The following is a 20,055-nucleotide window of genomic DNA, read 5'->3' on the forward strand; positions in this document are numbered from 1 at the left end:
GGTGCAAAGACCCTGTTGTGCAACTCCAAGATCATGCATCACACTCAAGGTGAAATATACACCATATTACACTATTACAGCAACAAGTACTATTGTAATTGTGGTGGACACTGCTACAGTCAAATGCATATACTTCAACAGGCAGTCTGAATAATTCAATAGCAACCAGCTGGAAGAAGCCATAAGAAACTACGAAAAATGAAGCACTAAAACTTACAGCAGCTCTCTTTGAATCCTTTAAAAGAATGGCCAACAAACAACATGTTTTTGTGAAAATGCTTCCACCTTTCTCTGAAGTTTTGTCACCAGCCTTTTCTCTGTACATCTGCAGTAGGTCCAGTAATGTATCTACAGAATTTTCCACTTCATAAACTGCTTGAGTAGTTCTTTCATACTTAAAAGGAAGACAGAAAAGCTGATGTAAATAGATCTCAAATATAGCCTTATCAAGCTATAAGAAAATAAAGACTACTCTCATTCAACTGGGTGATACTTTTATTATATGGATTGCAGTTCAGATGAAACAATTAATTTCTGGGTATTAAGCTACAGTGCCAAATTGCCCTATGATAAATTTTTCTAAAACTTTTCTCTAGAAACTGGGACAGCAGAGGTACATATTGTGCTCTCAGATTTCTTAGCCAGCTACAATGCAGTTCAGTTGTCTAACCAACATTTTATCCTTTCAAACTTTTCAGCAATATATACTTCTTTTAAAATCATGCAAGCCTACAAAAATATTAAAAATCAGTTTGACTGATTAAAATATACTATTTTTGTAATGAAATACAAGATATTCACTTAGGAAAATTTATTAGACTTAAATGCTAAACATTTTACTGATTTCAGCGCATCACATATGAATGACTGTTTCATAAATCTATACATATGTTTGTATTATATAGCCAACCCTCAAGTTGGTACATCTAAAATTCACTGGTTTTGCAAACATTTCCATTAAAAAACTAAATCTGTAAATAGAACTAATCCAACTCCAACCCAAAGTTATGCTGAGTTAGCTTTAAATAATAATTTCTTATAGAACTGTTTATCACATCTATAGATATGAAAAGGTGAGAATTTGGAAAAGCATCCTATACCAGTGTTTTATGTACGTTTTGTAATTAAAATATTACAGAAAACTTCAGTATGCAATACCCTACCAATGATTATTTCTCTTTTCTATACAAAACTGTTTTCCAATTCCATAATGTAAAAAGCCTGGTACTTTTTCAACCATGCACCCTCTGCCACCACTCAGATTTTAGTTTGAATAAAATTAATTCATTGAAAGCCATGATTAAAATTAGTCTACTTTACAGGATGTAATAATTGTTCACATTAAGAAAAAATAAGTTTATGATCTGGTTCAAAATAATTTGGCATAATTGGGTTTAAAGTCAGGAAAAGGGGTTTTGGTTTTGTGTTTTTTTGGCAATACTAGCAGTTATTACAATGGATAAATATAAGTATCTGTAAATTAGACAGTCCACAACTTATGAACCTTAAAAAGCAAAACACTGAAATACCTTTGAAACATTAAGCAGGACTTGAACTGAATATTTGATAACTTCCATACAGGGGATACTGCGGTTGCAATTCCGTATCAAAATAAAAATAGTGAAGATTGCTCCGCTGTGGGCCATATTTTCACAACAGAGAGGGGAGAGCCTGGTAACAACCTCTAAAATAAAAGGGTTCATTTGTGAATGCTAATCAAGTTATTTTCAAACAGTAACATTTTTCTGTATTAGGCTTGGCAAATACATTAGAACAAAAACAAAATCAATTTCTAGCCATGTTTCTAAACTATGATTTTGAACATTCCGGCAAGACAAAGGTATCCAGTGTATGTGATACTGCATACAAGGTGAAATTAAAAGTAAGTAGGACTCCCTTTATGCCTTACATGTAGTAAGTAGTACTGCTGGGCATGGGAAAGCCAGGAACTAGAATAATGCATTCATGACTACATTCTGATGTAGTTCTTTAAGACAGCTTGTTATCAGTGCCGTATTCGATTCAGAAGGAAATGGCTTTGCATACCATTGTGTCCTCTAACTTTGTCACTTTTCCCAGTTGTACTGTAAGCTTGAATATAATCATGTGCTCCCCTTTCTCAGAAGTTTAGGAGTCCACTGCTGTCTTGAGAGTGCCCCAATATTTAATTACGAAAAGAAACTACTAACCCAGATGTTTTAACGCTGCAAGAATGTAAGAAAGATGTTTGTATTTTAGAAGATAATCAATGGCAACTGCAGTTCTGTTACACAGTTTGTTTTCTTCTTTGCTCTCTTTGTTAGCCATTTCCAAACTGTGTCGCAAAGCTTTAGTTTTTGCTGTGTCATTTTTCTTCCTCCAAAAATATCCTCTCCAAAATGCCTGAGAGAGAACATGGCAGAAAGATTTCACAAATGGGGAAAAGATTTACAAGAAAGAGTGGCTCTAGGATAGAATATTCATTAGAATCTCAATATCAACCTTATAGAGTTTAATAAAATTTTAGTCTCAAAATACTTCAGTTATAGAATTCTAAGTTATAAGCCTATGATCAGATGTAGTGTATTCAGTCCTTTGAATACCAGATTCCCAGTTCAAAAATACATCTATCAGACACAGTGTCTTTTATTATTACTTGATGGCTAGTTGGTATTTAGCTTTCCAATCTAGTATTCATCTTAAAAAAAACAAACAAATAAAAATAAAATCTGTACCCTTAAAGAAACGCCTTTGGTTGATAATAAAATAGAAGCAGGCTTTTTTAAGAACTATAAAATAGTAGACATGAGCAAGATGGAATTCACTTATTAGAATTCATATACCTGAAATTTAATTATTCCATTCTTCAGCTTTCTTCTGTGTTTGTAGAAAAGGAACTTTCGTACAGCTCTTTGGATTGTGATTGCAGCCTCATTTCTCTGTTTCAGCCACCTTCGAACCATTCGCTGTATTTTAATGATTTTCTGATGATCTTGTAGACTTTTTTTTTGTTGAAGTCTTGCTCGAAACCACCTCTGTTTAAGATAAATGGGAGTTAAGAGACAAATTAAGTTTTCCTTCTTTTCCTGATACCACCACACATGCATGCACTTCTTGTTACTTCAAAATTGATAGAGTAAGTTCTAAAATCTGAATTTATCATGGATTTAATTGATGCAAAGCCAGGAACTGAACACCACGATAGCAAAGGTGTGGCTTTGAAAGGGCTGGGAGCACCTAAAGAAACCCTTGGTGAAGGGGGAGATGTGCCACTGGACTGTGACGGTAGTAATCGGACTGGGTGATTAGCTTGCACTTGGCAGAGGTGGATGGGAAGAGAAGTCGCTAGCCCCGTCCTTAATCCAGTTGCAGGTTCTCCTTTGATCCTGGGGACTAGGCTGATCACCAGTTTTGGGGTCTGGAAAGAATTTTTCCTTTATAGTAAATTTGCCTGTTTTGGCATGTGGATTTTTTTTTTCACCTTCCATTTAGCAGTCTGAGTCTTGTTTTGGGGAGATTAAATTAGTGGTCTCAATTTAGGCAGGTCCCTGTGTGATTGGTTGGGTTAGAACAGAGGTAGTCAATAGGCAGACCACAGGTCAAATCTGGACCACCAGATGATTTTGAACAGACTGAAATCTTTTTATTTACTTATTATTGTTATCGTTTTTGTATTATTATTTTCTCTGGACCTTGACCAAGAAGTTTGGACCTTAACCTAGTTGGGGTTGCTTACACATTGGTCCTTAGAACGCTATTGCATGTTTAGGGGATATGACTCCGTGTCTCATGCAGCTTGTGATTCCCCTTGATCTTGTCTCTCCTTCCTCCAGCATAGAGAAGGGAGTGGGTCAGAACTCTGGTTTCCAGTCAGGGTCACTGGCAGGCCTGAGAGTGTGGAGGGGACATGGCCTTCACATCCACAATGGGGCCACTGGTGACAGCTGATAGTACTGCAACAACTCTTCTGCATAGTTTGGCGATTATTCCCGTTAGGTAATAGCTAAATAAAATAGTTGAAGAGACTGAGTAGTGTGCAACAGCTCCTCCCTCCCAATAATGCTAACCTGAATACATATGACAGAAGAGATTTGCATTTGTGCATGTTTCAATACAAGGTGAATTCTGAATGCTCTCTGAATTTTAATAGCAGAGAGATGATGATATGCAGCAGCTGAAAAACAAAGCAGCCGCTTCTGTTTCTCATCTAAAATCTGCAGAAAGAAAAACAGAGTCAGGAAACAGCATTAATAATCAAATCCAGAGGTAGTCTTTGCTACATCATAATCATAATCTATGCTAACTCAGAAATGAAGTTCCACAAAAAATAGCTGTGGTTAGTGTAATGTCTGAAACCAGAGTTTTTCACTGTAGCCTGACTCCTAATCAATCTTTTATATTTATAATGTCTATGTAGTTATAATCACTTAAAAAGACACTTACCTTTTTTCTTACTAACCACCCACGGAAAAATGCTTGCAGTTTAATAGCAGCTTTTCTAGTTTTGATGTATTTTATGCATTCAAGTCTTCCTTCTTGCCTAGCTCGTATATGTTTTTGGATGACCAAAGCAGCAGCTTTTTGTTGATGAAACTTGTGTCTTTCTTTGAAGCCTCGATAAGCTGCCTGAATCAAACATGCAGCCTGCTGCATCTAGAAGATAAATTGTGTGTTGATAGTCAAGTGTACTTTTTCTTGTCATAGTGGAAGTACATTAGGTTTTCATATTTATCATGTTACCCTCTATTGTAAGATGGAAAGAAGTGGCAAAGGATCAAAAATAAAATGAAGGCGTCACTAAACTTCTTACTTAAATTCAACTCAGCAAGTCAGTAAGCATTCACTAATAGCAGTAGGAGTTTTCACAACTTAGAGGCTTTTTTCCTCCTTAAAGGACTTAAAAATGTTGGTAATGGATTTCATTTTAAGCAGGTTGGCCATGATGGTAATAGACCATTTTTACATTTATTTAAAGTGCAGGTCTTATCAGTGTAGATTAGGCAAATGCAATATTTGGCATAGTTTAAGTGACTGGGATCTTGTTTGCTCTCAAAGTAAAGGAATCCTGAACCTTTAAGGAAATGGAAGGGCTCAAAAAGTGGGGGATGGGGGGAAAACAACTCTGATCTAGTTCTTAGGTGTCATTCACAAATCAATGCAATCTTAGTTCTGGTTTTACTTCTCTTTTCCCCTTCCATACTTCATAATATTTTGGTGACACCTTTTTTAAATAGCAGAAAGTATTATAAGTAGGGCTGTCAAACGATTAAAAAAATTAATCTCAATTAATCGCACTGTTAAACAATAGAATACCGTTTATTTAAATTTCTACATTTTCAAATATATTGAATTCAATTACAACACGGAATACAAAGTGTACAGTGCTCACTTTATTTATTTTTGATTACAAAGCATCTGCACTGTAAAAAAAAACAAAATAGTATTTTTCAATTGACCTAATACAAGTACTGCAGTGCAATCTCTTTATCATGACAGTTGAACTTATCAATGCAGAATTACGTACAAAAAAGCTGCATTCAAAAAATAAAAATTTTGGAGCCTGCAAGTCCACTCAGTCCTAATTCTTGTTCAGCCAAATTCTAAGACAAACAAGTTTGTTTACACTTGCAGGAGATAATGCTGTCCTCTTCTTACTTAAAATATCACCTGAAAATGAGAAAGGGCGTTCACATGGCACTGTTGTAGCTGGTGTCACAACATATTTACGTGCCAGATGCACCAAAGATTCATGTGTCCCTTCATGCTTTAACCACCATTCCAGAGGACGTGTGTCCATGCTAATGACAGGTTCTTCTCAATAACAATCCAAAGCAGCGCGTACTGACGCATGTTCATTTTCATTATCTGAGTCATATGTAACCAGCAGAAGGTGGATTTTCTTTTTTGGTGATTCTGTAGTTTCCACATTGGAGTGTTGCTCTTTTAAGACTTTTGAAAGCATGCTCCACACTTTGTCCATCTCAGATTTTGGAAGGCACTTCAGATTCTTAAAACTTTGGGTCGAGTGCAGTAGCTATCTTTAGAAATCTCACATTGGTACCTTCTTTGCGTTTTGTCAAATGTGCAGTCAAAGTGTTCTTAAAATGAACAACATGTGCTGGGTCACCATCCGAGACTGCTATAACATGAAATATATGGCAGAATGCAGGTAAAAGAGCAGGGGACATACAATTCTTCCCCAAGGAGTTCAGTCAAAAATTTAATTGACACTTTAAAAAAACAAAAAACAAGTGGCATCAGCATGTCCTCTGGAACGGTGGCCGAAGCACAAAGGGGCATATGAATGTTTAGCATATCTGGCACGTAAATACCTTGCAATGACAGCTACAAAAGTGCCATGCAAACGCCTATTCTCACTTTCTGGTGACATTGTAAATAAGAAGCGGGCAGCATTATCTCCTGTAAATGTAAACAAACTTGTTTGTCTTAGAATTTGGCTGAACAAGAAGTAGGACTGAGTGGACTTGCAGGCACTGAAGTTTTACATTATTTTGTTTTTGAGTGAAATTACATAAAAAAAAATCTACATTTGTAAGTTACACTTTCAAGACAAAGATTGCATTACAGTACTTGTACGAGTGAATTGAAAAATACTATTTCTTTTGTTTATCATTTTTACAGTGCAAATATTTGTAATCAAAAATAATATACACTTTGATTTCAATTACAACACAGAATACTATATGAAAAATGTACAAAAACATCCAAAATAGTTAATTTCAATTGATATTCTATTGTTTAACAGTGTGATTAAAATTGATTAGTCGCAATTAATTTTTTTAATCACAATTAATTTTGAGTTAATCATGTGTTAACTGCAATTAATCGACAGCTGTAATTATAAGTAAAGCAGACAACGACAGCTACTGTGAAGGATTACTATGTTCCATTGTTAACTTCAATGGGATTATTCAAAGTGTCAAAAGTTAAGCACATACTTAAGTCTTTGCTGATAAGGGACTTCACTTCGGCATTTTCTGACTTAAGTACTTCTCTTTTCAACTTTAACATTTTTAATGTAAATTTTCTTTATGAATATAGTATAGTTTTAAATAACAGCCCAACCAAGATGATTTTCTTTAGGAAAAATTAACTTGAATAAAAGTAGTTACATATCAAAGGCAATGAACAGACTCAATTTTGAGAGAGAAAGGTAAATTATTGGCTGAGTACTTTATACAAGTTTACTGCACACACTGAAAATATTTAACATTCAACACCACCCATGTCTTAGCTGAATTTAAGAGTGAAAATACCTTTTTAATCTGTTTCCTAGTGCTGTATCTTCTGTAACCTGATTGAATCTTAACTGCAGCTTCCTTGGTTGCTCGGAATTGTAGCAGAATTGTTCTTGCAGTAAGGGTTTCTCTCCATTTCCTCTGAATAGTAACTGTAGAGGCCTTCACTTTCAAAAACCTAATGCAAATGAACATTTTAGTTTTTCTAAAAAAAAACACAAACAAAAACATGAGTTTTAAAAATGAGACGTTTTCATTTGCATTTATTTATTGCTATCAGCAGAAGATTAGAAAGACAAGTGGCATTCACTGGGAAGTTATCAAATCCATAGAAATTTTGGTTTACACACACAGAATGTAAATAGAGCACTGGCCCAGCTCTTAATGCTCAAGACTAGTTAAAGTCAATGGAAACATGAAACATTGAAGTAAAAGTAGTAAAAAGCGACTCGAGAAATTTTAGATCTTCTTGTCTCAAGACAAATAAGTAGAAAACAAAAATAACTTTAACTTTGGAGCAGGAACTAGGACTAATTAAAATACAAAAAAAACCCACGTGTTTTTAATTCTGGAGTTTTCAAAACACAAACATAACTCTCGAGAAGAAAGCAGTGTAGTAAAACTAAACTTCACATATGAGATGAAAGCAGCTCAAGTACCTGCAGCTGGCTCTCCCCTTCTGTCCTTCCAAGATTAACAAACACAAAACTCACACCAAATACAAAGATTAGGTTTTTGAGGGCTGGGGCTTAAACATGTGAATAACTTTAAGCACATTAAACACAAAGAGTCAATGGATTACTCACATACTTGAGTCTTTGCAGAATCAGGGCCTAAAGAGATGACAGAGCTTTGCCAGAGTACAAAGCAATATTAAGTTATGAAACAATAAATAGCTCAAGACCATGAAAAGAAGTATGTCACACAATAGTACATTACCAGGTCCTCTGCTGGTTGGTTTTGAAATAACCTTGAATGATACAAGTAGCTTTTACCACAGCTGTATATTCTTTTTGTGCTTTGTATCTTCTGAACCAGGCTTGAATTGTTCGTGCAGCTCTCATTTTACCAGCCAACTGCCTGGCTTTAAAACCCCTAAATAAAGCCTACCAAACATAAAAACAAACAAGCAATTAATTTTGTATTTAATGGGACAAACTAGGATAACCCTCCCCCGTCCCCACAAACTAGTCACTTCTGCCTTAATGTCTTTTTTTAAATCTTGTTGTGACAAGTTACACACAAGATTACTAGAGAGGAGTGGGAAAAAAATCTTGTCAGTTTATTTACTATAGCACTTTGTGTATAATCAGTTTCTCCTGCACAACAGCAAGTATAAGCTGGGAAATACTGCACACATGTTCATCAATGTAAATTTCATGAAGATAAGAGTTACAGATTTTAAAGATCATCCTGGAACAACCTGAAACCTAACTACAACTATTTTGATTTGAAGCTGTTTTTGTTGTTCAATATTTCAAAGGCGACGGGCTCAGTAGCACTGCTGTATTTACAGAGTTGGAAACTTGGAGTGAAGGTATTGTTGCCTCCAACTAAATCCATGGTAAATCCTAGCATATTTCAGTTTGTACTGTACTTTTTTTCTGCTCTTACCATAAACTGTGGCTCTACTCACCAATTTCACTTTTTGTAAGTGGCCAATCAAATTATTTCTGCATCTATATTATGGGAATTTGGGATGCTGAGGATCTCCCATCTTATGCACTCTCTGTTTTGAAAGCAGAAGCCCAATCACCTGTCTAGGTACAAAAAGAAAAGGAGTACTTCTGGCACCTTAGAGACTAACAAATTTATTGAGCATAAGCTTTGAACGCATCCGACGAAGTGAGCTGTAGCTCACGAAAGCTTACGCTCAAATAAATTTGTTAGTCTCTAAGGTGCCACAAAGTACTCCTTTTCTTTTTGCGAATACAGACTAACACGGCTGCTACTCTGAAACCTGTCTAGGTACACTTGCACATTAGTAAGAGGTAAGGTTAGATAAGGCAGCAGAAACTCTCTCAAGGGCTCCAGCAACTGAAAAATAAATGGGAGGGTTTCCTCCCTCTCCCAAACAAAAAATCTGGAACATTATATGAAACCCTAAAACTCCTATTCCCCTTTTTGGGGCGTGCAGGAGAAGGAAATGTAAAAAGGTAAGGAATGTCTTCGCACCCCCTACTCCAGGAAGCTATGGCAGTCCAAGGAGCAATCTCCCTGTCCCCCAAACAAGACAGCTAAGTGGACTAGGGAAAAAAATCACTTGCAGCTCTTCCCACAAACAAACAGCCTTTGGGAGTAGTGAGAGACATACTCAACCAAAAAGAATGGGAAACACCAGAAGGAAGCTCAGAGGACCAGTTACTGTGAACCCACTTGTTAGTTCCCCACTGCTGTCTGTGGAGCCAAGAGCAGTGCTCTCTCTACTTTCTTCCAGCAGCCCTTTGACCTGTCACGGAGGAAGGGAAGACTGGGTTTCTGAGTGTTTTTCCTCACATCTCTAGATTCGCGGACCACACGTTCTTCCCTCTGATGTTCAGCTGCCTCCCACCCCCTCTTGGGGAAAAAAAAAAAAAAAAAAAAAAACCGTCAGAGGCCTCAAATATCTAATGTTAACAAGTTTTTAAAAAGGGATCAAGATCAGCCATTTATTCACTCTAAAAGAGAGCGTTTTAAAGAGGGCTGACAGAGACTATATAAAAATGGCCTCTTCTTACCCCGTGCTCTGTATATGTTGTCATAGCTTCTCACTTTGCCAAAATAAGTGACTACTTTTACTCTATCACTACAGAGCCCACACTTAAGTAAATGAGCTGGCTTCCATTCCTTCTCATATCAGTAGAGCTATTAAGTTACCATTAGTCACATCTGTACAAACCAACTGAATATGAGGGCATAGTTTAACCTGCAGAATCTTTGTTTCCTCCACAAGCAGGAAATACACCAACTTGACTTTCACAGCCTGAAAGTTGAGTTTGTAGGACTAGAATTTAGGAAAAGTTATTACTTGTAAAATGAGTATTTTGGATGTGGAAGTCACTAAATGCCATTTTTAAAGTCACCTTTCAAAGTATAACTGATTCATCTGTTGATGATTGTTATAGCAGTTACATCAATCATGCTTCAGAAACATATCACATACTGGGAATCAAGTATTACACTTCTGGTCTTGTTTTTAAACACAATAATTTATATTACAGTTTGTCATCAGATATTACAGTATTAACCAGGGATGTATACAGCACAACACATTGCATTTTCACATACCTGAATTTTTATTGTGCTTTGTTTAATTTTCTGAAGCTTTCTCTGCTCGATAAATCCCCGGATTCTAGTCTGTATAATTATAATGCTCTTCCGGGTTCTTAAGTAAGCTCCTCTTTGGTGTTTCATAGCTAAATGTGATTTGTAGTGCTGCTGTAATACAAATGCTGCCTTTCTGTAGGTCATATACTGTAATTTGGTTTTATTCATCAAGTAGTATGTCTGCAACGTAACAGTTGCTGCTCTGAGTCTAACAAATTTTCTACGATGCACAGCCATGTGAAGAAAAGACTGAATCTTTCTTGCAGCACGTTTTTGCTTTGCCATTTTTCTTACTACTGTTCCACGATAGGCAGATTGAATAATTATTATGGCTTGCCTTTGCGCAGAGTACTCAGCTTTCTGTAAACGAGCCATTCGACAGGCTCTGTACCATCGCTGAATCGCAACTGTTGAATCCCGAATTGCTTTGTAGCGAATCTTCATTCTATGGCATCGGAATGCAGACTGAATTGCTACTGCTGCGGTCTTCTTCTTAAGAAAACGTCTCCTGTCTAAGTACATCTGTAAGACTGACTGAATACGCTGTGCAGCTTGCATGATTGTAGCCAACTGCCTAGATTTTTTAGCACGAAAAGCAGACTGAAGGCAAATGGCAGCCTTTTTAATTTTGGTATAGTTTTTTACTTCAGCTTCTCTTGCCCTGTTAGCTCTAAACCTTTGCTGTACAACTCTGACTGCCCAGCGTAACTGTTTATAATGATTATGCCATTTGTGCATACGATAAAGAGACTGTATTACAGTTGCTGATGCGCGCATGATTTTCAGTTCTTGTCGTGCTTTCATGCCTCGATAAGCAGTCTGAATGACAAGCACAGATTTCTGAATTGTCAGATATATCTTCCGTTGAACTTTTCCTTTAACATAAAATCGGTAATAATTCTGTATGACTAGAGCTGCAATTCTCATTCTCTGGTAGGAGATTTTAATCTTATGCATTCTAAATGCTGACTGGATTGTGCTGGCAGCCAAATGCATATGTTGAATGTTTCTTCTTGTTTGAATACCCCTGTATAGAGACTGTATGCGAATAACTGCTCTACGAAAAGAAAGGTATTCCTGAGTGTGCCATCTTACCAAAATTAAAGCTCTGTATCTTCTCTGAAGGACAACAGCAGCAGCTTTAAGGGAAAGATACCTCTGCCGTTCTTTAAATGTTTTAAAACGTCTCTGAAGAACAGCAGCAGCTTGACACATTTCTCGATGTTTTTTTCTTGCCTTCATCTCTCGAAAAGCTCTCTGAACGCAAGTTGCTGCTTTCTTCACAGAAGAGTACTGCTGTACTGCAATTCCTCTCAGCTTACTGGCTCTGTGTCTTTTCTGTATTACTTGGGTTGCCCACTGTACTTTTTTGTAGTAACAACTTTGCTTGTACATTCGATAATTGGTTTGTATTATGGTTGCAGCATGATGTTTTTTCTTTAGGAGCCGTCTTGTTTTCATTCCTCTATAGGCAGCCTGAAGAACTAAAACAGAGTTGTATTGTTTTAAGTACATTTCTCTCACACGTTTTCCCTCCTTGTAAACTCTGTAATGTTGTTGTATAGTTATTGAAGCAAATTTGACAGATTGATAGGAAATACGTATTCTATACATTCTTAAGCTTGCTTGGATAACTGTAGCAGCCCTGTGCATCTGTTGCATCTTTTCCCTTACCACAAAGCCTCTATAAGCAGACTGTATGGTAACAACAGCCTTACGGACATGAAGATATTCTTGGTGCTGTTGCTTTGCATATGCTGTTGCTCTATATTTTCTCTGAATCATTATAGCAGCTGCCCTAAGAGAAATATATTTTTTCCTTTTAAGAAAGGACCTAACTCTTCTTTGAAGAAGGGCTGCAGCTACATGCATCATTTTCAAATGTCTCCTGGTTTTCATACCACGAAACGCAGCCTGGATACAGAGTATGGCCCTCTTCATAATCCTGTATTTGTGTACTTGAACATTTCGTTCTTTGCAAGCACGATACCACTGCTGTATCTGTTTAGTTACCATGGATAACTTTTTGAAATCTTTTTGTTGTCTGTGCATTCGATAATATGACTGTATTATTGTTGCAGATTGATGCATAATTCTTACCTTTCTTCGAACTTTCATGCCTCTATAGACAGCCTGAAGGACAAGGGATGATCTCTGTAGCTCTAAGTATTTTTTACGTTCCACTCTCCCTTGATAAAATGCTCTATATCTAATTTGAATTACAGTTGCTGCCAGTTTCACTGCACGATACCTAATGTTTATACGATGCATCTTAAACATGGCTTGAATTGAAATAGCCGCCTGATGCATGCAGTGAATTTGTCGTCTTACTTTTATACCTCTATAAATAGCCTGAATTTTAATAACTGCATTCTTTAAAGACAGATATTCCTGCTTTTGATACTTAGCTAGAACAACTGCACGATGCCGCCTTTGAACCATGATAGTCATAGCTTTAAGTGCTGCATATTTTTTTTTTACTACATAGGATTTGTAGGTTGCTTGTATAGTAGTAGCAGCTTTGTTGAATTCCCATAATTGTTTCCTCACTCTCATCCCACGGAAAGCAGCTTGCAAAACTAAGACAGCTGCTTTTGTTTTTAGATAAAGTGTACGTTGTTTCTTTTTCATACAGTAAGCTCTGTAGTGTCTCTGAATCACTAAGACAGCTTGTCTCAAAATTTTCAACTTTGATTGATTTACATGCATTCTGTAATAGGATTGTATGATTACTGCAAATTGATGCTCCCTTTGAATTTGTTTTCTCACAGTTCTTCCTCTCCAAACTGCCTGGAGCTGTACAATACAGTTATACAGTTCCATATATTCTTGCCGCTGTTTTCTACCTACAATACTGGCTCTATAACGCTGCTGGATAGTTAGCACAGCATTGTTTACAAGCCTGAATCTTTGAGCCTGGAACTTTCTAAAGGCAGTCTGTATTGTAACTGCAGCACCATGTTGCCTTTGAACCTGTTTCCGTACTTGCCAACCACGAAGAACTGCTTGAAGAGAAATCACAGCTGCTCTTCTTTTTAAGAAGCTCAGTCTCACTTTGTAACCAGTTTTGTAGGCTCTGTACCACCCCTGAATCACAAGAGAGGCTTGAATCATTGCTTGATATTTCATTCTTGCAGCATGAGCTCTAAAAGCTGTCTGGATTTTAACAGTGGCCGTATACTGAAGTTTAAGCATTTTGCGTACTCTATAACCTCTGTAGGCTGCTTGCAAGCAGACAACTGCCTTTTTGACTTTCAAGAACTTCTGCCTCTGATAGACTTGCTCTTGGTATGCACAATAACGATTCTGAATGATAACAGTAGCGCTATACACCCTCAAATAGCGTTGCCTATCCCTTTTCATTCTGTAATAAGCCTGGAGCAAGGTTGCAGCCTCTCTCCATCTTTGTACTCGTTTTCTGATCAGATGCCCTCGCACTGCAGCTTGAATGCTGACACAAGCTCCCTTCAGTTTCCTATATTCTTCTTTAAGTTGAAGGATGTATTTTTGGGAACGGTATCTTCGTTGAACATAGAGTGCTGCTTCCCTTAAAGCACGATAATGTTTACGTGCTTGTATCATTTTTATAAAAGCCTGAATCTTCACTGCAGCAGCTTTTAAATTTTCAAATCTTCTCTGGGCAACATAAGCACGGTAACTTGACTGAATTTTCACCACAGATCTCAATACATGGGCCTCTTTCCTAGCTTGCATTCTTCTATAGGCAGATTGTAACACAATAGCAGCAAGGCGTATTTTCTGGAAAGAAGAGACAGCATTTTTAGATGCAACATATGCTCTGTATCGAATTTGAATTATGCAAACAGCATTTTTAGTCTCTTTGTATCTTTTTAGTTGTTGATATTTTCTCACATGCGACTGTAATGTAACAACAGACTGTTTCAGGAGTAAAAATCTTCGCTTCTCTTGTCTCATTCTCCAATGTGATTGAACAACACAGACTGCTTTTATTTGTCTATATAACAGACGAGCTTTCCTGCCTCTAAAAGCACCTTGGAGGACTGTAACTGCTGCACGTTTTTGCAAATAGTTTTCTCTTTGAATTTTACCTAACCGATAAGCTCTGTAATACTTCTGAATCATCAGTATGCATGCCCTTTTTTCCTCAAAAACATGTTTAGCCTGAACACATCTAAGCCAGGCTTGAATCTGGATAACACTTTTTCTAACATGTAAATACTGCTTCAAATCTTTATGCATTCTATACCAAGACTGTATTACAACAGCAGCTCGCTCTCTCTTAGCTAATTTTGAGGCTTGCCATTTTCGGAAAGCAGTTTGCAACACCATCGCAGCTTTAATTTTCTGCTCAATTTTGTATTTTCTCCATCTTCTAAATGCAGATTGAATGACAAGTGATGAAGACTTTAAAGTTTCATATCTTTGCTGATCTTGTTTTGCCACCAAGGAAGCACGCAAATGTCTCTGAATTGTAACAGTTGCCCAAAGAAGTCGTTTATACCCAGCAGCAGCAATCATCATTCTTATCCTAGCTTGCACAAAGATAACATAGTATCTTAGCTGCAGATATCTTTTTCTAGCACAGAATCTCCTCCAGTAAGTCTGCAAGAGAAAACAGAATGATAAATTTATGGATTAAACTGAGATTATATTAATATTCAAGTTAGCCGAGAAGTTACACCCCAAGAGCTAGTTACTTTTCTTATTGAAAAAGAAAAACAAAAAAATCCCCCAACTTTGCCACTTTCAACATTAATCCTCAGTTTATGGACTATTGGTCTGTGGGTTCCAATTTATTCATCCCTACCCTATCCCCAGACTAACGATCCAGAACATTTTTCATGATCACAAATACAGAATACATTAAGGCTATTTCTTTTTACATACCAATTCCGTGCCAAAGGGTGAACCTATTAAAGCAGTTAAGATTCCCTTTCAGACTGTTGAGAAATAAACTGAGAATTAACAAAGTCCCAGAGTTTTCTTAAAAAAAGTTTAAGTGGCATTTGGGTTGAAGTCCACAAGTTACTGTTGGGTATTTATTTATATATTCTTATTTATAAGAGTTCTGAATTAAAATTAACAATAAGGGGCTCTCATAAGTATGTACCACATCTTAATAGAGAAAATGTCTTGTGTATTAGCACAATCAAGAATGAGGCAGTAGATGACTACTTCTCCTCCCACTAAAAGCAAGCATCCCTGTGGCACCTACAGCAATTGCTTATATAGAGAAGGAAGGAATATTAAGAAATTAATGAATTTTCAGGCTCAGTGCTATTTAGCAGCTGGAAAAGAAGCGGAACAGCATCATGTGATCAGAAATTTAGGAACCACTATTTTAAACCCTTTGGTGCACCAATAGGAAACATTAAACACAATAGCAAATACCAGCATTATGTCCCATTTGGCACTTTCAAAGGAATAGTCTAGAGTTCTGGGTAGTTTAGTCTGCAGCTACTGAAGGCAAAGAATATACTGCTTTAAGCCTTTGTGATGCCACCAGCAAAACCTCTGACATGGGAATGTGCCTTTTCCTTCAATTTTAAAGTAAAGAAGCTCCTTTTAAAAAGCTTCATAGCTTTGCCCTCCCCGCCCCCAGTTAACTTAATCGTACCTGGATGACTGTAGCTGATTCACTTTTAGTTTCCTCCAATTTTGCCTTTTTTAATTTCAAAGTTTTCCTCTCAGCTAAATATCTTCTCCAGTGTTTCTGAATGAAAATTGCTGCATTAACTTTTTTCTGGATGCGCCGGTGAGACAGAAAATTTATTACAGCTGATTGAATAATCCGAGCAGCTTTGTCTTTTTCCTGCAAGGAGTGAATTTCCATTGAAAGTTGTGGGTTTTGTTTGTTTGTTTTGGTTTTTTTTAAACCAAAAACAAAAAACAGTAGATACCCAAAGCTATGCCTCCATGGTTTCTCGAAGGAAAACGAGGTCACAGCAATGTCAGTTGCAAAAATTTACTCAAATACACATTTCACTGTATCTTAGTTTGAGTAACAGTGTGTTTTGAGGGAGAAATAAACATTTTCAAATAAGTTTCATATGCTTTTTCAGCATCAAAACAGGATCCCCCTAATTTTAATACATAAAAGCTACTTAGTAAAACTACTATGTTGATTATAGTTATTTTCAGAGATTTGTCAAAGGGAGAGTTTCCCACTAATAACAAAAAGTTGGTTAAAATATATGTAGTGTCATATTTCAATCCCTCCCCCACCCCTTCAACTTAGGTGAGAAGGTGTGTTATTTCTTCACCTCCTGTTACCGGAAGCAAACTTTCCTGAAATAGATCTTAGGGATTTCAGCTGGTAAATCATTATAGATGGTACATCTTATGTTCTTACCTCCTCCCCTGGGACAATGTGCCCTCTTTATTCATGGTGTTCAACATTTTTAACTTTAGATATTAGCAGTAGTTCTAGCTTTTAACTTCAATATTAAGGAACTCTTAGAAGAAGTTACTCACCTTTTGCAGTAATGATGGTTCTTCGAGATGTGGGTCCATATGGGTGCTCCACTGTAGGCGTGCTTACATCCCTATGCAGCTAATCAGAGAACTTTGGTAGCAGTGTCTGCCAGGGCCGCACACGTACCGTCTCTCCTCGTTCTGTACCACAACACACGTCAGCAAGCACATGCTAACCTCCCTTATTTTCTTCTCTACCACAGAGTCATTGACAAGAACTCTGAAGTAGAGGGGAGGAGGGTGGGTGGAGTGTGGTTTATGCTGGGGTTGGGGACTAAATCATCTCTTTTGTCCCAGTGTATAGATAATCAGTGACTGAAGGGTAGGCCTGGAGTCCTTCAGAGCGCGAAGGGAGGCATCAGTCTTCCCAGAAAAGAGCTTTGTGCCCTCAAAAGGGAAAGTCTTCAACTGTGGACTACCCTCTTTCGGGAATCCCGACAAAATGGAGCTATAATGCTCATTGCATTACCACAGCTGTAGAGATGAACCTAGCTGCCATGCTGGCTGCATCGAGGGCAGATTGCAGCAATGTTTTTGCCACTAATTGGCCCTCCTGGATAACGGCCTTAAAGGGAGTTGTGATGTGTCTCTGGCAACTTTTCAATAAAGTCATTCAGTTTTGAGTAATTTATGTAGTTTTTTTTGCCATGAGGGCTTGTAGTTGGCGATACAATACTGCAAAGTGGCTGAGAAGTATACTTCTCTGCCAAAGGATCAAGGTGCTTCCAATCCCTATCATAGGGAGTAGCCTTTGATTGGTGTTATTGACTGCGGGAGTTGACGGCATCCACCACAATGGAGTTGGGTGAGGAGTGAGAAAACAGGAATTCAGATTCCTGGAGCTGAGACATAGTATTTTTGTGTCTGCTCGCTTGCAAGTTGGCACCACTGATGCCAGGGTTTGCCACAAGATGTTTGCCGGGACTAAAATGGCCTAATTAATCGAGAGGGCAATTTTTGATGAGGATGAAGAGGGGAGGATGTCAAAGAGCTGATGGTGGGTGCCCTTGACTTCCTCCAATTGTATCTGGAGGGTGTTTGCCAGCTCCTGGAAAACATGAAAGTCATCTGCCAAAGATGGTGTGGGAGGCATGATGGCTTTGTCTGGAGACTAGAATATGCACCTCGGTGTCACTTCCTCCTTGGTACCAGCTTCCTGTTCCTCGATCTCTTGAGGCAGTTAAGAAGCCCTAGATGCTGCGCACAAGGGGGCGTTCTAGGAGGGTTCTCGGGCGAGGCTCAAGAGGCATGCTGTTGGTGCACCACGCAAGAGCAGCACAAGGAGAGACAGTGCATGAGTGGGCCTAACAGACAGTGCTATCAAAGTTCTCCAATCAGCAGTCTAGGGACACAAGCCCACTTACAGTGGAACACCCATAGCGACACTACTCGAAGAAGAAAAATGTAATGCTATATACATGGTAATGAAGCATGGTGAAATCCTGCAGCCTTGAATGTACCCCAGCTACCTTTCACTGTTAAGTAGCTGAATTAAAGTTTGAAGTGGGCAACAAGTTGTTTTGCAATTTTTAGTCTTGTATATTTCAGAATGAACATATAATTTAGCATAATTCCCTGGAGAAGGTCAGAAATGGAACACCAACATTGTTGAAAATGCCAGTTGAAATGCTTTGGTCAAGTTGTGTGTCAAATCCTATACATTGCACAGTGGCAAGAGACCTAGCTCAAACGTGGTATTTTTTTCCATCTTATTTTAAATTGTAAAGAAGCAAAATAAATAAGTGTGGAGTTCTTCATAAAGTTCAGTAAAGTCACTTCAGCCTTGACTTGGGAAAAGGACTGAAACACTCTTATTAATATTAAATGTAACCCTGCAGAGCACTAGTCTTTACATTGACTACTTCTCATTCTGAAGAGAATGAAAAGATGTGTTTTGCTTTAAAGCAAGAATGTGTCACCATCTTAGTAACATATGAAGTCCTCAAAAAGTAATTACAAATGCTACTCTCTGAAGACTATCCATTCACAACTTTGTTGATTTTGTATCCCCCACTATACCACAAACCAAGAGTGATTATTATAGTAAAAGCTTTTTTATCTGGCATGTTGGGGAAATGAGGTGTTCCGGTAAGTGAAAAATGCCAGCTAACTAAACATTGGATGCGGGGGAGCATTTGCAGGGCGCAGGTTCTGGAGGGCACTTACTTCAGGCAGCTCCCCGCAAGTGGCTACCTTTCCTTGCTGCTCTTAGGCAGAGGTGCGGCAGGTGGCTCTGTGCGCTGCCCCTGCCCCGCGCACTGCCTTCGCAGCTCCCATTGGCTGGCCAATGGGATCTGTGGGGGGTAGTGCCTGCGTGGGCATTCTTCTGCTTAGGAGGGGGTGGGCAAACTTTTTGGGCCGAGGGCCACATCTGGGAGGGGAAATTGTATGCAGGGCTGGGGCAGAGGGTTGAGGTGTGGGAGGCGGTGTGGTGTGCAGGAATGGGTTCAGGGCAAGGGATTGGGGCAGAGGAGGGTTGCAGACCGCTGGAGGGGGTTCAGGGCAGGGGGTTGGGGTGCAGAAAGAGTGTGAGGTGCAGGCAGGGGGTTCAGGGCAGGGAGTTGGGGAGCAGGATGCAGGAGGGGTTCGGGTTCCAGCCCCATTTATCTAAAGAGGCTCCAGGGTGGCAGAGGTGTGCACTGGGGCCAGGGCAGGCTCCCTGCCTACATGCCCTGGCCCCACACTGCACCGGGAAGTGGCCGGAACCATGTGCCTGTGTGGCCCCTGGTGGAGAAGGGGACACAGGGCTCCACGCACTGTCCTTGCCAGGCCTCCAGGTACCTCCCCCGAAGTTCCCATTAGCCATGGTTCCCCGTTCCCAGCCAATGGGAGCTGCGGGGGCGGTGCCTGGAGGCAAAGGCAATGCACAGAGCCCTCCACCCCCCAGCCTGGGCCGCAGGGATGTGGTGCCGGCCGCTTCTTAGAATGGCCCGGGGCCTGCAGCACCACAGGGGGCAATCCTGTGGGCCAGATCCAAAGCCCTGAGGGGCCAGATCCGGCCCACGGGCTGTAGTGTGCCCATCCCTGGCCTAGGAGCAGCAGGGACATGTCGCCA

The 20,055-nt window shown here is 38.8% G+C and overlaps 1 protein-coding gene across 3 annotated transcripts in view; it reads right to left on the minus strand.

Annotated features, from left to right (window-relative positions):
• ASPM (assembly factor for spindle microtubules) overlaps positions 1–20,055 on the minus strand; it is a 40,562-nt gene that overhangs the window by 1,427 nt on the left and 19,080 nt on the right. For 2 of the 3 annotated variants that reach the window (XM_038413852.2, XM_043520221.1), the window contains exons 17-26: positions 16,144–16,338; positions 10,506–15,128; positions 8,178–8,344; positions 7,257–7,416; positions 4,423–4,632; positions 4,047–4,193; positions 2,823–3,014; positions 2,190–2,382; positions 1,530–1,684; positions 218–394 (exon numbers count right to left, since the gene is read on the minus strand). In XM_038413852.2, the coding sequence (XP_038269780.1) occupies positions 218–394; positions 1,530–1,684; positions 2,190–2,382; positions 2,823–3,014; positions 4,047–4,193; positions 4,423–4,632; positions 7,257–7,416; positions 8,178–8,344; positions 10,506–15,128; positions 16,144–16,338 (6,219 nt within the window). The remainder of the gene's footprint in view (positions 1–217; positions 395–1,529; positions 1,685–2,189; positions 2,383–2,822; positions 3,015–4,046; positions 4,194–4,422; positions 4,633–7,256; positions 7,417–8,177; positions 8,345–10,505; positions 15,129–16,143; positions 16,339–20,055) is intronic. The other variant, XM_043520222.1, reaches the window with a different exon arrangement.

This window comes from Dermochelys coriacea, chromosome 8 (genome assembly GCF_009764565.3).
Source record: "Dermochelys coriacea isolate rDerCor1 chromosome 8, rDerCor1.pri.v4, whole genome shotgun sequence".
NCBI lineage: Eukaryota > Metazoa > Chordata > Testudines > Dermochelyidae > Dermochelys > Dermochelys coriacea.